The following is a 17,293-nucleotide window of genomic DNA, read 5'->3' as shown; positions in this document are numbered from 1 at the left end:
CTTTTGCTACTTCCAATGGCATACATGGATGTACTTAGCTGTGAAGGAAAGAAGGTGAAGTAATTTATATTCAAGTAACAGGGGTCGTCTATGTTCGGGTCAATGGGGACACGAAGAAAGCGACAGCCAAATGCTGGATTACAGATTCCTACTGATCGATGGAGCCATGTCCCTCACTGTCCCTATAAATAGAGCACACAGCCGTGCAGCAACTTCACCGCAAAGCAAGTTAGCTGGTGATCACAAATAAATTCCACGGGTCTGGTCTGCAAAAGCAGAGATATGGCCACACAGCAAAAGGAAGTGCAAGAGCTTCTGATCCTCGCTCTCTTCTTCATCGTCCTTCTTCAAGGTAATTAAGTCTTGCAGTTCCACGAGCTGATTGTGTAAGCAAAGGTGCTATTCGTACATGTGAACAAATGTTTACCGAGGGTGTATTTGGATGGAGGAGATATTGATGCGTACTAATAAGTTTTGGTTCAAATTGGAAAAACGTAAAGCAATTTCCCTCGTCGAGATTCCAAGCGTCAATTATTTTATTGCTCATACTCTCGATACATTCCAACTTTCATTACTTATCTTTTACACATACCAATATCAGGAACAAATGGTGAGCGATGCGACACGTCCAGCATCCAGGTTCAGACCATCAACACCGGCACTACGGTGGCCGCCGCCGACACGGTGTTCGAGGTGGAGGTGAAGAACCTGTGCCCGTGCGCCGTCAGGAACGTGCGCCTCGACTGCAAGGGCTTCGCGACCACGGTGGAGGTCGATCCAGCAGTGTTCCGCGCCGACGACGGAGGAGTACTCTACCTCGTGAACGGCGGCGAGCCGATAGCGAGCATGGCCACCGTCAGCTTCCAGTACGCCTGGGACCACTTCTTCGATATGACTCCCAGGAGCTTGGAGGTAGACGGCCAGTGCAAGTAAACCAAAGATGCCTCGGTGGAGTCCAGGGTGGCCAGCATACAGCAGGTTGTTATCTTTGATACAGTGTTCTAATGGATAAGTATAGTGTGCCAGTGTGCGTTTGTGAGAGCAAGAGAGTTGCAAAATTATAGCGCAATAAAGCTCTAGGCAAGAGCGATCCTCCTCTAGAAATGTACGTATAGTTTTGTATTTATATAAAACAAGGTGTGCTGCCTGATATAATGAAGCAAAACAACGGCGAGTTTGGAACATACGAATTTCATAGAAGGCTGTGCATCTCATTATGCAGATGCTATAAATTTTTCTATTATCTAAAATGTTAGATATACGAGCCTAGATCATTATATTTAAAAAAAAATTCTAAATAAATCTCAAATGCCTAACTAAATAAAGGTGAGGTGTATCTTTTAGTCCCAACTTACTAATGGATGTGGAGGAAACCAACTAAAAAGGAGTTGTCTCCTCCATCCAGTTAGCATGTGTGAATGAGAGCACAAGCAGAACACACATGTGTGCTCATCTGGCCTTGCTGCGGCCGTGGTGGGGCACAGGCACATGATACATGCGTGAATGATCTGCGAAAATTGGGTCCAGTAGCTTGCACAAGTACAATCTCCTTTTGCAGTTTTATTATTTTGTTGTGTGGACAAACAGATATATATGAAAATCATGTTGGTTAAGATCTTGTTTGGTATAGCTTCAGCTCTGATATTTATGTAGGATTTAGAGTGTATAGAATAAAATAAAGTTGTTTAAATATTTATTTTTTGGTGCAAAATAAAACAAGATACCTAAACAAAAGACCCTCAATCTATCCATAGCTCAAACTCCAATAATTTCTAGAGCTAGGGATAATCAACCACAAAACATATACATAATTATGGTTTTGCCTATTTCTCTCTGTTGCACCACCACAGGTCGTCTATTCCGCCCCACTGCGCTAGCGTGCACTAGCGATCAGGAGAGCAGGTCTCCGAATAAAATTTTTGGGAAGTGCTCTAAGCGACTACTCATAGTCTGCTTCCCCGTCACCATCATGTGCTTATGATTTGCTTCCTCATCGCCATCAAGCACTCATGTTCTACTTCCTGGATGTCATCATCTCCTACATCACCATCACCTTCTGCATTTCAATCTGCCGATCAGTACTAGCGCTGTGATCAATCTCTATTTAGTATTGTTTACCATGTTGAGTAGTTCAGTGACGTTCGTGTTAGCAACTGGATTCAAGTATTTCATATGTATACGACTGTAAAAGGTGTCATCCCTGCCCCCCTTTGACTATTGGTACGGTAATAACCGGCAGTGATAAGGTATGATTACTGTTTCATAAGCTGAATCGATAGATTTAATATTGAGCCATTAAGAACCGATAGTGATAGCCACAATCATTGCCGATTCTAGCTATGAACTGACACTGATATTTCACTATCAGTTTAGAATACAAATTGATAGTGATAACGATTATCACTGTCGGTTCATAATCTCACTAATATATCAATAATTAAACTATTATGAACCGACAGTGATAATCCTTCTATAAATCCCGAGCCCATCTCCCTCACTCCGCTCCCCATTTCCCTTCACTCTCTAACAATCGAACCCGGCAGGTAGTCGCAATCGAAATGGTGCGATAGTCACCGCCGCCAATCGACCATCTCTACCCCTCAAGCTCGTCTTCCCTGTCTCCACATCTCCCGAGCCGTCGCCAACCTCACAGTCATGCCGACTGCAGCCGCGCTGCCCTGTCTCATCGTCGCCTGGTATCCACATCTTCCAAGTCATCACCGATCTCGTGGCCGCAACGCCCCATCACCCCATCTCTCGAGCCCCTCTCCCCATCTCCCGAGTCTGTCTCTTTATCACCCAAGTCATCGTCAACCTCACGGCCGTGCTAACCAGGGCCGCACCACCCCATCTCCCCATCTTCCCTTTCTCCCCATCTCCTGAGCCATCACTAACCGCGGTCACACCACCCTATCTCATCGTCACACCATCCTTGAGCCCATCTCCCGAGCATGTCTCCCCATCTCCCCATCTCCTAAGCCCGTCTCCCCATTTCCTGAGTCTATTGCCCCATATTTTCATGCTCAAGATTGTGCTAATAATATGATCTAAACGAGTAATGGATATATTTGCTTTAAGATTATTGTGTTTTTAGATTTAATATTGTCACTACGGTTTCAAGTTGATTGTGTTTTCAAATTAGGATCAAAGTTGAGCATAGGGATCAGCGCCTTATGCTACAAAACCGCTCTACCACACTACGTGAAAAACGAACAAATGAGACACACATAAGTGACGAGTCATTACACGACCCGTCACTTATGTCATCTCAAGTCAAGACCATGTATTTACCCATTACAGATAACAAATAATAGGTGACGGGTCATAATATTACTTGTCACCTATAACATTAGTGACGTGTAATAACTAAACCCGTCACTTATGATTTGGTCATAAGTGACGGGTTATGTTACGACCCGTCACTTATGACTTGGTAAAGGTGATGGGTCTCCCTGGACCAGTTATAAGTGACGAGTCGTAACATGACCCGTCACTTATAACAAATAATAAATGACTGGTAATATTATCACCCGTCACCTGTTACATAGCTCTGTTTAAAGAGTTGGCTAGTCACTGTGCGGACAAATAGTTACTCAACATAACCAATCGCCCCCAAAGAGCCCAAAGAAGAAGGAAAAAGGGAGCTAAGAAGAAAGGCACTAAGAAGAACCTGCTGAAGATGTTGAAGGCCATTGTTCCGGCGAAGAAGTCCATGGATATTGGAGTAGTGTGGACTAGTGCCAACACGAAATTTCAATATGGGAAGCCCATGATGATGGTAGATGGCTTAGCAAGGGCGGGACAAGCATGTGCCGACCTGCATTATTACTACATGCAGGCTTCTAGAGACAGCAATACCACATCCATAGTCATACAATACAAATGATGACACGTCTTAAGTAATGACGACGGCTACTTTATTGTGGGTTTCAATGACTTATACGACCTCTTCAACCTTGATAGCATAGACGTTTCGTTATTACGAATCTTCACATTGTAAGTTCCGTGAAATTGAATATTCATTAATTAATACCACTAAATTTTGAATCTAACTATGTTGTTATCTTTAGACACTTGATGAAAGAAACAAAGAAGAATAAGCATTTCATTGCATGTCTTGACCCTGAGGTCATTACAATATCGGCCATCCAACTTCACCCCGATTATGCTATGGACCATGTGGTCAAGGCAATGTAACAATATTCCAAAATGCAGTACCTAATGGGTGCCCAAAATACCGATAGCCATTGGATCTTACTAGTCATTTGCCTCAAGTGGGACTTGGTGTTCTACCTCGACTCGTCAAGACCAGTAGGACGAAAAGGAAAACCTGGAGAGCGTGATTACAGCTCTGTAAAAGGAATGCTCGACGCGTAAGTTCTACCTGACTTATTTACATATTTAACTTTTCTAACATTCAAATGCTCCCTAATCAATCCATCCTTATGTAGGGCTTTTGACAAGTACATTCGAGCTCAACCTGAATATGACGCGAAAACCGACCGCAAACTGACACACAAGACCGGGTTCACGATAAATGCTACCTAACAGGATACTAAATGCTCTCTGTTGATGCTTTTTTCCTTTTTTATCTAACACTAAATTTTCTTTCCAGCAATGCCACCAACAACAACCGGGTAACACCTGCAGATTCTATGTTGCGTGGAACATGCTCCTCACGCTCCGCATGAAGGATATCAAATCCTCCTATGTAAGTTCAATACAATATTATTTGTAACTAATTTTAGTAATTAGTTTAATTTCATGATAACATGATATTGGTTACGCGTCAAATTATTCAGGAATTTGACGCTCTTTTTTTCAATGAAGGTGCACTTTCGAAGATTCGATGACGGATCGTAGAGTTCTTGGTGGCTGAAGTCATAAGCTCACACAACGAGTTCCACTATAGAATCCCTAGGTTATGAGGTCTTATATATGTAATATGAGTTGATCGGAACTTTATAACATTTATGATTCTGTGATGAATTTATTGGAACTTTGTAACCTTTGAGATTATGTGATGAAGCGAGTTCTTATACACATGTTTGTCGATATAGATTTGGGTGTGTTGCTGTTGTTTGCAAGGAGAAGAAGGCTGCTAAATCCTGGTTACGCTCCAGGATGCAGCCTGAAAATAGGATATTTTCATAGGGTAACATACACATAAGTGACGGGTAATTCCTCCCAGCACATGGGTGGCAGACTTATATTAGGACATAAGTGACGGGTTGAGAGGTTACCCATCACTTATGTTTGTCACCCCAGCACATGGGAGATGCTCATAGATGACGGGTAACGGTATGACCTGTTACCAATGACTAGTCATCAGTAACGCATTCGGGTGACGGATGCGGGACCCGTCACCCAAGAGGGTTATTATCTATCACCCATGAGCTTTTTTCACGTAGTGCTAGGAACTAGGAGCTTTGAGCAGTTTTGAAACATAGGGTACACTGATCCTAATGCTCATTCTTTCTACCATGAATTTAGATTTAAAGTACTCTATCGGAAACATTTCACCATTCATTTAGATTTAAAATACTCTACCATGAATATTTCGGCATTGGGTCTCTATCTAAAGTTTGAGATCAAACTTTGGATAGATTCCCATGCTGAAGAGTTCCTAGTATAGTATTTTACACATGTAGATACATTATCATTGTCGGTTCAACGCATTAACTGCCAACGATAGTTGAGTTATCCCTATTAGTTTCAGAATAGGCAGTGATAATTCATAATTGCTAATTCACTACAAATTCTAAAACTGGCAATGATGCCAGCTTGAAACTGGCAGTGACAACCTATTCTATAGTAATGATAGTTCTGTTACCTATGTACCTACGTCGAACGGTCGCTATATCATATTTAAGTTTGTATTTATCAGTTTCTGTTCATGGCTTATTTAGAAATTAAATTAAATCTAAAAGTGTATATTTATCCAACAAAAATATATAATTTTATAAGAAATCTTACCATAGTTATGCAGGTTCATGCTAATATTTATGTGACAAACAGTCATGGAGTATGCTCACAGATTGGCTGTACCGGATGGATGATATGCTGGCTGGCCACTTGGTTCGCTACCATAGATTGCTTGTACACGGAGTTCCAAAAGTGCTTCCGGAATCTCCAAAAGCTTGCTTGGTTGCTTTGTCGCGGATTTCTAGTTAACAAGTTCATTTTATATTAAATAGTTGACTTGAGTCAAAACCAGTGCTCCTACAACCTGAAAAACTCCATCATATCCTCAACTTGTACAGTTTTTTTACTCTAGAAGTACAGACGTACACAACATTCTCTCAAAGTAGCTAGACATACAAAAAGTAACTTGTAAAATATATAGTAGCATACAAGAGGCCTATTATTCACTGTACTATTTTCAATTTTTATCTGTCTAACAATAATTTGATTTTCTCGAAAAGTAGACACTGATAATATACATGGCTGGTGTTGTTTTAGTTGTGCAGCATAGCACTCATTTTTTTTAGATCATTTCAGCTCCGGTCTCTGTATCATGATATGAACATAGCCTTATCCATTATTACATCATTTCACCCCTGTAGGTTAAAATATCGCAAAGTTAGAAAAGAAATAGTAATTGGCCGGCCACACATTGTTTGACATCCCAACTTACATAGTACATTGTTTTGCACTTATGCACAAAAATGTTAATATATTTTGCACTTATTAGCCTATGTATTAGGTAAGAGCTTTTGTATGCAAAAACACTTTGTAATCCGCCGAAAACAGGGTGTTCCTCTTTAATAAATTAAGTTTATGTTTCCTCTTATATTTTTTTTCATCTCCTTCTAGTTTTCCTCTATCGTCTCCCTTTCTTGGTTGCAAGTTTCTCGGTTTTTATTGAGATTTTCGTTTTATTTTGAGAGCTGTATTTTTTCACCACGTTGAAGTAGTTCTTGTTGCTAGAGGCATAAAATTCACATTAAGAATTGGTCTTGAATTCCCTTACATCTAAATCATCAACTTGAAGAGTTTTTTCACCCGGTGACTATCTCCTTGGATTTCAGTGTTTCTTTCTCAAATTGCAAGCTTTTGTATGTGCTGACGCATGGATTTATTTTCAATGGAATCTAGTGTTCAATTCCATCCATGAGAGCCATGCTTTCTTAGAGGATCTAGTGTTGGATGAAAGATTTGGAAAAGGCCATTTAATAAGTTCGTAAGGTGCCTATTCACCTCTATCTAGTTGTCATTCTTGATCCTATAATTGGTATCAAGCTGAGTTTAATCACGTGTTGATCTTAGCTGGCGACAATGGAGAGACATGGGAAGATTCATTTCTTTGAAGGTCATGAATTTTCGTTCTGCAAGGTACACATGGAGGCTTATCTATTAAGCTAAGAAATATAAGGCAAGTTGTAGACTCCAACTATGATATTCCTATCACTCGCACTTCTCAGGCCCAGATTGAATAATATGAAGCTAACAAAAAGGCTAGAAATATATTGTTCACCAACCTGAGTTGTAATGAGTTTGATAGAGTTTAACACCTCTGTATAGCTAGAGATATTTGGTCCACTCTTAGTGTATTTCATGAGGGCACTGACCAAATCAAGGATACGCGTCAGAGCACATACAGTCAAGAATATCATATGTTTGTGCAAGGACCCAAGGAGTTTTTGGATACTATGTTTACAAGATTTGATGGAATTGTTAGCAACCTTAGATCCACTAGGGTATTGTCTTATTCTGACCATGAGAGGGCTATTAAGCTTCTCTATGCTCTTGACCATAGCATACGGGAAGTAAAAATCTCTAGCATTAAAGAGTTATCTAGTTATGACATATTGACTTGTGATGAACTCTTCAGCAAGCTAAAATTCACAGAAATAGCCAAGGTGGCTAAAACAGGTCTAGAAAATCCTCTGTCTCAGAACATGGCATTGGTTTCAGGACCTAGCAGTGGTAGTCAGGCTAGAGTTGATGTTTCTTGTGCTAACCCCTCAACTGGTGGATTTGCTTTTTCTTCCTTGGTCTTTATTAAAGAGGAGCAGATGGATGTGCATGATGATGAGGATCTTGCCTTGATCGTCATGAAGTTCACTCGCTTCTACAACAACCGACGAGACCAAAGGAGAGGTAGTTCTCGTGCTTGTTTTGAGTGTGGTGACACCATTCACTTCAATGTGGACTATCCCAAGCTGAAGAAGAAGGAATACCGCAAGCACGATCATAACAAGCACAAGAAGAGCAAGATGCTTTTAATTCCTTGGTCTCTATTACAGAGGAGCAGATGATGTGCTTGATGATGAGGATCTTACCTTGATCGTCATGAAGTTCACTCACTTCTACAACAACCAACGAGACCAGAGAAGAGGTGGTTCTCGTACTTGTTTTGAGTATGGTGACATCACTCACTTCAATGTGGACTACCCCAAGCTCAAGAAGAAGAAAGACCGCAACCACGACCACGACAAGCACAATAAGAGCAAGAAGCCCTTCTTCAAGAACTGCAGCAAGATGGCCAAGAAGGCAGCCAATGCAGTGTCACAGGCTTTTATAGCGACTCTCAGTGACATCGACACTTCCTTAAGTAAGGATGAGAGCTTGGAGGAGGAGGCGCAGTCTGTGAAGAACAAGAAGAAGTACAAGGACTTCACTGGCCTTTGTTTCATGGAGACGACAATAATAACAACCCCGAGCTTGATCCCTCTGAGGTATTGCATTCCTACGACCAACTCTCTGCTCAGATTGATACCTTGAGTGATGATCTTGTTAGCCAAGATATGTTATTTAAGAAAGTGGTTCGTGAGTTGAAGGAGCTTAGGGCTAGGTATGAGTCTGTGTCGACTGATGTTGCTTTGCTTAGATCTAGGGAAAAGGATGAGGAGTGTGAGAGTTGTTTCGTTGCCATGGTTGAACTTGCTGAGCTTCAGACTCTACATGATCAAGTTACAAGTTGGCTTGAGATTGCTCAAAATAAGTTCCTTGAGAAGGAGTCTATACCTACTCTTTTAGGCACTTACAAGAATTGCTCTTTGCTCAAAAAGGATGTTGAAGTGAAAACCAAGAGCAATCATGAGCTAGAGTCTATATTGGAGAGTGCTGAGTGTTCTAAGGATATGCAGCCATACTATTTCACTTGCATAGTCTTTATGGACAAACTGAGCTAGGTAAGAGGGAAAGTTCTGAAGCTCATGGCCGAGAATGAGTATCTCCTTTCTCTCGTGGAGAAGTGCTCATAAGGCAAGGGTAAAATATATTTGATCTTGGCCAAGACCAAGATGTGTGCCAATAAGACAGGTTTGGCTCTCGGGTTGGGTTTTTAGAGGGTGGCTTATAATGGGGTTGGTAAGATTGTTTTCACCACACCTACTATCCTAAAAGCTAAAAAGTCCTAGATCAATGTCACACCATAACCCATCAAGAAAAAACCCACACCAACCCAAAAGAACTCCACAGCCTAAGATGAGAGCTCATGTGAGAGAGTCTAGAGTGAACGGTAATCAAATTCCCAGGAACACTATTATTGCACCCACTGTCAGTGAGAGGATCATCTAGTTGGGTTTTGCTTTCACCATAGGAGAGATGAGCGGCATAAGTAGGAGTGGAGTACTCATGACATGTACCACCTCTCTTTTGGTGTACATAAGTCTTTTCCTAGCTCTTACTCATGAGTTTTCGGCGCTCTTCAGTTTTCTCCTCGAGGTGGTTCCAGCATAGACTTACCATGATTCATATGATTTTGGTTCACATGTCAAGAGCTTTGAGTCACAACACATTGATGGACCACATTTTCCTTATCGTGGTACTTGCCCCAGCGTGAGAGTGCTGATTTGCATGCACCTGCTTTTACTTCTTCAAGGTGGATGACCCTGTACTGGATTCCCAAGAGGTTTCTTTCTAACCCCAGTATTAAGCCATCCACCTACTATTCATCTCATATGTAGGTGACATGCGAGACCTGGAGAACAAGTGGCTCATCTACTCCGATTGTTCGTGTCATATGACCGGAGATGCTTCATGATTCTCTAGCCTCACCTCGATGAAGCGACACAAATACATCACATTTGGGGATGATAGAAAAGGAAGAGTGAAGGTCAAAGGTATGGTAAAAGTAAATGATAGTTTCACTCTCAAATATGTGACTTTGGTGGAGCATCTGGGGTACAATTTGGTTTCTATATCTCAGCTCTTGGATGAGAACTTGCAACTGTGTTTCAAACGTGGTGCTTCTCGAGTTCTTGATTCCTCAAGCGCTTTAATTTGTCGGATTTCTTAAATTGGGAGAGTTTTTTTGATCAAATTTTTCTGACTCTTGTGGTTCTTCTCGATGTTTGATTGCTCAACCCACTTCTAAGCTTTGGATGTGGCATAGGAGGCTATGACACATGAGTTTTGATTTGTTTTCTCATTTTATTACCCTAGGTTTGATACGAGGATTACCCAAGCTCAAGTTTAGAAGAATCTTGTTTGCGCTCCTTGTCGGCATGACAAGATGGTTGCCACCTCTCGCCCACTAGTCAATCTAGTGATGTTCAAAAAAAATTTGAAGCCAAATTCGGCTTGGAAGATTGAGTTCTCGCCCCTTGATGTTTCTGCACTGTTTTTGAAACACGCGTTTGTGTCCATAGCATACATCCCTTACATCAAACTTCAGCTTAAAAATAAGAGAAAATAAAAAAATAAAAATATATATTTACACCTACTACATCGTCGTACCCTACACCAGTTTTGTTCAACGTGTGAATAGAAATTCATGAAATAGGCTAAACATAAGTTGTAACTTCTTGATGCATTTTTATAAACTATTTGTAGTCTCATACCTCTTTGGTTTGAACCTTAGCTACAACATGGTTATAAATTTAGTGTTTACATTTGTGCTTTTATGCGTAAATATTCAGCTATAGTATGGTTGTAACCTTTATGCGCAATATATTTTTAGATCTGCACAATATGTTTAGTTTTTACTTGGGCAAATTAAATAAGAAACAACAGTACTTGGTCAGCTCTAATAACAAAGCTGAGTCATCAGTGACAGGTCATAACATTAGTGGCGAGTCATGGTCTGGCCCCGACCCGAGACTACATAAGTGACAGGTCGTAATAGGACCCATCACTTATGACTCTTAAGTGACGGATCCTGACGACCTGTCATTTATGTAGTGTCTCTTTTGTCTGTTTTTTACATATAGCATGTTCATGCATTATATGATATTTTTGTCCTTGATGTTTGCATTGCTAAAGGGGAAGAAAATATGCACTAAGTTTTTGAGGAAAAAATATACACCAAGCCACAAAGAATAATTTTGCATAATGAAAAGAGAAATTGTGCATGCATTAAGGGGGAGCATTTGTTCTTGTGCATTTGAACCTTTATTGAACTTTTGTGCATGCATCACGAAGGAGCATTTGTTCTAGTACATTTTAGCCTTTTTTGAGCTTTTGTGCACGTATCAAAGGGAGCATTTGTCCTTATGCATTTGAGCCTTTATTAAGCTTTTGTTGTTTTTTGCTTGCCTTTGCTTCTCCTCGGGTTTTGTAATCTTTCTTATATAAAGTGATCTTTGTTACTTTTTCCTTTAGTTTTTGGTCACTTGGATGAGCTTCTCTTGTTAAATTTCTTCAAAACAAAAAATATTTGTGCTTTGAGAGTTGTCAATGCACTCATCAAGGGGGAGATTGAGAACCCAAGTTGAAATATGTCTTGGATTATACGTGATGAGTGATTGACAAGAATAATAATTTGGTTTGATGATTTTGGGATTGCATGAGCACGTTTATGTATTGTAATTATGATCATGACTAACCAAAGTTACATAGAAAACAGAGTTAGCATTTTTGTCTCTCGGTTTAAGAAAATTTGCCTCACCGGATGATCCAACATTCAGAAAAGTGAACTCGTCGCATTGTCTAGTTCTCTGAAGGTTTCACAACGGAGTATTTCAATGCAGAAGCAAGACTTGAAGTGTACACCGGATGGTCTAACAATTGGATATGTGCACGCCGGACTAATTTTTTTAGAGAGGTTCCAAAGCGTGTCTGATGTGATTCTATATGCCAAATGGTCCGGCGATGGAAAATGTGCACGCTGGACTAATTTTTCTAGAGAGGATGCTGTCGGTGACATGGGAACGAGGGGTTCCCAAGTCCCGAGGCCAGAACATCAGAGTGCCACGTGGTGCCCTCTCTCGGGGGTTATCTCCCCGAGGTCCGAGAAGACCAAGTTCCGGGAGAGGGTGCTTGGGGCCATGAACAGTGGTCCCCGGGTACCCGAGTTCCCCGATGATCCGAGAAGACCAAGTCCTGGGAGAGGGTGCTCGGGGTCATGAACAGTGGCCCCCGAGCACCCGAGTTCCCCGATGACAAGAAAAGTCAGTTCCGGGAGAGAATGCTCGGGGTCTCGAACAGCGGCCCCCGAGCACTCGAGTTCCCCGAGGACCCGAGTAGTCAAGTTCCGGGAGAGAGTGCTCGGGACCATGAACAGTGATCCCCGAGCACCCAGTTCCCCGAGGACCAAGAGAGGGCATATCCGGGAGAGAGTGCTCGGGGCTGTGAACAGTAGTCCCCGAGCACTCACAATTCCCCGAGGGCCTAAGAAGTCCTTCGCCGGTGGTCCCCACAAGGGCTCAGCGGTGAGGTGTTAAGTAGTGAGAGGCCCGATGCTACATTTAAGAGGGCGCGTGGCCTGTCACTTCCAACCACTCCCCCACGCCTACTGTCAGTCCCTGCCACGGCCTGGCAGGGAGGCGTGGGGACATTTAATGCACGGGTCCCATAGCGCGTCATCCGGCGTGCCTCGGGATAACATCGCAAGACTCGAGGCACACCGCCTGCCGCCCTGCGGTGTCAGTCCTGCTCTGATCGGGCGGGCACGCGGGGCTGCTCGGTGGCTGCCCGGTGGGCCTGCCCCGCAGTACTCGCAGAAAAGTAGAATGATGACGAACAAGACCAGACGGGGGCGCATTTTCAACCCTCCCCGTCACCTCGCGCAGCAGTCCATGATGGTTGCTTTTCATTTATGGCACCTTAGAACTTGCGCTATCCTTTCTGGGCACGCTACCGCCCCGACAAGTATATAAGCGGGGCGGGCTCCCCGGAGAAGGGGATCGAGTGTTTCGGGCCTGAATCTAACACCAGACAGAGAAGACAGAGACCGAGACTTAGCTCAACCGAAGAACAAGGAGCACGAAGCTCTAGACCTAGACAAATATTCTTGTAACACAGCAGACCCTCAGAGAGACATTCTCAGAGCATTTATAGCAAACACACAGGAGTAGGGTATTACGCTCAATGCGGCCCGAACCTGTCTAAAAATCCCTTGAGCATTTACTTCCTCCTGCATCCGATCATTCCACCTCCACCTACATCTAATTTACTCCCATTTATTTCACCTACAAAGCGGATTCAGAATCATCCCCCCGGCCGAATCTCAAAGGGGGTCCCTCCGGATCCCCACTTGAGGAGTTCACCCTCCGACAGATGCAAATCTTGTCTGTTGAGGATGTACATACTGGATGGTTTGGCAATTGAAGGTGTGCACACTAGAGGGTTTTTCAGGAGTGTGTTAGTGAAGGAAGTATTGTACACGTCAGATGATCTGGTGATCAAAGGGCAATACACGCTAGATCATCTGGTGTTCACAATTTTTCTATGATGTGCTTTCAACTAAGGATATTTATTTTGACTAATCTATAATGGCATTGGAGATATGTGTTTTATTGTCTTATGATGTGTAGGTGATGGGTGCAACTTGGCGATCGACAGCGGGATTACCGAGGCTAAGCGGGGTGCTTGGTGCCAGACGATCAAAGAGGTCGAGCAGAGTCAAGGGTGAACCTAGTTGTACACGTGGAGATCAAGCAAAACGTGAGAAGATGGATAAAGTGTCATGTTGACAAAGTGAAGCAAAAGAGATGCTGATGCAAGTGACAAAGTGGCCTGAGGGATCGAGAGTGAAAGAAACTTGCCATCGGTCGAGATCGCAAGAAGGAGTATACGTGTCGGCATCAGATCACTTTGCTTAAGGTGTAAGCAAATGACGGTGAGTCACACTTTGAGAAACGTGCAATGCGGTTTCACAGTTTGACCTCAAAACCGTGGGAAAGAAGAGTGCACATGGCATCATCATGAAGCTTGCGTCAAGATGAAGCTAGGTCATGAAGGCGTCACGACCGTCCGATGAAAAAGAAAAAAGATGAACGAAAATATCCTCGGTGGTAGGTAAGAGTGTATTGGAAGAGAGTGACATTTTAGAAACAATATAAGAAACTTAAGGGTCAAGGAACCTAGGCTATAAATAGATGAGGAGGACTGATTGAGCCCTTTGAACCGTCGATTTGAGAGTTGTATGCTAGGGTTTTAGGAGAGGGAGAGAGAAGTGTTTAGCCTATGTATTATGTGAGAGCTTTTGTATGAAAAATATTTTGTAATGGGCCAAAAACAGGGTGTTTCTCTCTAAGAAATTAAGTTTATGTTTCCTCTTATACTTGTGTTTATTTTCTTCTATTTTTTTCTATTGGCTCCCTTACTTAGGTGCAAATTTCTTAGTTTTTATTGTGATTTTCGTTTGGTTTGAGAGCAGAAAATTTTCACTATATTGAAGTGGTTCTTCTTGTTGACAGGGACATAAAATTTATGTTAAGAATTGGTCTTGAATTCTTTTACTTCTAAATTATTAACTTCAAAAGTTTTTTTATCCAGTGATTCTCTCTTGGATTTAAGGTTTTGTTTGGTTGCATGAATCTGAGACATTTCTCAGGCATTTCTCAAGAATCGCAAACAAACGGTGCTTCACGTTGGCGGATTCTCCTTGGAATGGTTGAAGCGTTTCTTTCTTTTTTTTGGCTTGGACCGAGAAACGGCTGCAGAGGTGTTTCACGTGTGAATCGCCCCACCCGGAACCAACCTCCCATTGAACATTGAAGGGAATTACACACCTACCATTTGGATGGATGACGACGAGACCAGTCGTCGAGATTTTTTTAAAAAAAACGGGGTGACTTTATTAGATCATTATCAGTATAACTAAGAACCTGAAGATTACATAGCAATACATACACAGGTCTTAGTCTGCAATACCCCAAAGCTTCCCTGATTGTCGCTGCCAAGCTGGATCGGAGGAACCAGCGTCGATACGTCCACCATCCATATTAGTTCTATAGAAGCACTTGCCATTAATATGGATAGGTTCCGTGATGATCTTGCAAGAGCAATAATACAATCTAGAAGATAGCTCAATTGTAATATCGTATTAGAACCATGTATTTTTGCATTTGTATTGGAACCATGTATTTATAATACTATATTGGAACCCTGTATTTTGTAATATTGTATTGGAACTATGTATTTATAATATTGTATTGAAACCATGCACCGGACTAAATTCTACAGTGAAGGTCTTCTTGTGCCAAAATTTGAATCAAGCGCCAGATGGTCCAGTGTATGCACAGGTAAGCACTGGACTAATATTTTCAGAGAGGCTAAAATGTGTGCCTGGAGCAGAAGAACTCACCGGATTCTCTGGTGAGTGGAATGTGATCACCAGAGATCAACACCGGACTAATTCTTGCAGAGAAGGTTTTTGATGCTAAATTTGAAGTGAACACCAGATTGTCCGGTGTAGGTACAAGGTGATCACCAGACCAATATTTCCAGAGAGGTTGCAAAACTTGGTTCCACTAGGGATGTACCCACCGGATGGTCCGGTGTGCGCTCAAGTGATCACCGAACTATATTTTCCAGAGAGGGGTGCAAATGCAAAGCATGGAAGAGTTGAACTCACCGTATTGTCCAGTGATGAGTAAGAAGGCACACCGGACAAAGGGGTGTAAATGCAAAGCATGGAAGAGTTGAACTCACTGTATTGTCCAGTGATGAGTAGAAGGCACACCGGATAGAGTTTTTCAGAGAGGGATTTTTCTCAGTGCAAAACGGAGATGTACTCACTAGATGCTCCGGTGTTCAGAGGATGAACACACCGGAACATCCGATGTTCACATTTTGGGTCATGTCTATTTTTCTCTATTGCGGTTTGATTTGGACTAACATGTGATGATATTACTTGGCTCTGGAGATACATGTTTGCTTGTCTATTGATGTGCAGGCATTGGATGCAACTTGACGGTCGACGACGGGTGATCGGGACCAAGTGCAGTGCTTGGTGCCGGACGTTCAAGGAGGCCAGGCGGAGTCAAGGATGATCCTAGCTGCACACATGAAGATCAAGCGAGGCATGGGATGAAGGTTGATGAAGACGGTGGGTTGACAAAGTCAAGTGAAAGTGATACCGGTGCCAGTGACAAGACGGCCTTAGGGATCAGGAACGGGAGAGACTTGCCGGCAGTCAAGATTGCAAGACGGAGGACATGCATCAACACCGGGATGGTTGCTTGAGGGCAAGTCAAGCAGCGACAAGTCACGCTTTGAGAAGTGTGTAAGGCGGTTTCGCGGTTTGGCCTCAAACCAGTGGAAGGATAGAGTACACGTGGCATCATCGTGAAGCTAGCGGTGAGGCAAAGCTAAGTTGTGAATGTGTCACGGCCATTCGATGGACGGAGCAAAATTCAGAGCAAAATGCCCCTATAGTAGGTGAGAGACCATTATTAGCAAGGGTTAATTTAGGGACAATGATGCTTAAGGGTTAAGCATCCCTTCTAGGCCTATAAATAGAATGGGTTGACTGGTTGTAACCCCGGAGCCAGCAATTTGAGATCCAAGAGATAGGCTTTAGGGGAGAGCAGAGGATAGGCTTAGCCTTGTAGTAGATTAGAGTTTTTGGAGAGGAAAAACTTCTTGTAATCTGCCTAAAATAGGGTTGACTTCTGAGATTAATGAAGTGCAAGTTTCTCCATTCGCACATGCTCACCTCCTTCTAGTCTCTCTCTTTAGGCTCCGCGTTTCCTTGCGAGTTTGTCTTTTGGCTTGTGATTTTCGTTTTTCCTTTTAAGCTGAAATTTTCAGCACCATGCGAGGTTGATCTTCTTGTTGCTAGGGGTATAAAATGCGCGTACAATAGTACAAATTTGGGTATTACATTCCCTTACCTCTAAGTGATCAACTTTGAGATCTTACTTGCCCCGTGCCCATCTTTTATTCTTCTTTGAAAAGTTTTAAGCTTTTTTGACAGGGATCATGGATTGACTTTATATTGAACCACATGTTCATACTTTATCCATAGAGTCACAAGGTTGTGAGTTTCTCTTGTGTTTCTCTCATTTTGCTTCCACTTTCTTTTTCGTTGAGGAGTGTTGGGTGAGCAAGAAGGAGAAGGCCATCAAGTTTCGCAAGAAATTTTGTGAGGCGCCTATTCACCCCCCCCCCCCTCTAG

At 42.5% G+C, this 17,293-nt stretch overlaps 1 protein-coding gene across 1 annotated transcript; it reads left to right on the top strand.

Moving 5' to 3' along the window:
• Positions 1 to 225: 225 nt before the first annotated feature.
• Positions 226 to 1,184, top strand: LOC133886983 (uncharacterized). The gene is made up of 2 exons (XM_062326896.1): positions 226 to 352; positions 602 to 1,184. Exons 1-2 carry the CDS (start codon positions 283 to 285, stop codon positions 931 to 933), a joined length of 402 nt encoding a protein of 133 aa, XP_062182880.1. The 5' UTR covers positions 226 to 282; the 3' UTR covers positions 934 to 1,184.
• The last annotated feature ends 16,109 nt before the right edge of the window (positions 1,185 to 17,293 follow it).

This window comes from Phragmites australis, chromosome 12 (genome assembly GCF_958298935.1).
Source record: "Phragmites australis chromosome 12, lpPhrAust1.1, whole genome shotgun sequence".
Lineage (NCBI taxonomy): Eukaryota > Viridiplantae > Streptophyta > Magnoliopsida > Poales > Poaceae > Phragmites > Phragmites australis.
The sequence above is the reverse complement of the archived record's forward strand: the minus strand, read 5'-3'. Positions and strand labels throughout refer to the sequence as shown.

Coding starts and splice junctions, on each gene's coding strand:
- LOC133886983 (XM_062326896.1), top strand. CDS start 283: ATGGCCACACAGCAAAAGGAAGTGCAAGAGCTTCTGATCCTCGCTCTC. Junction 353..601: donor CTTCATCGTCCTTCTTCAAG/GTAATTAAGTCT, acceptor TACCAATATCAG/GAACAAATGGTGAGCGATGC.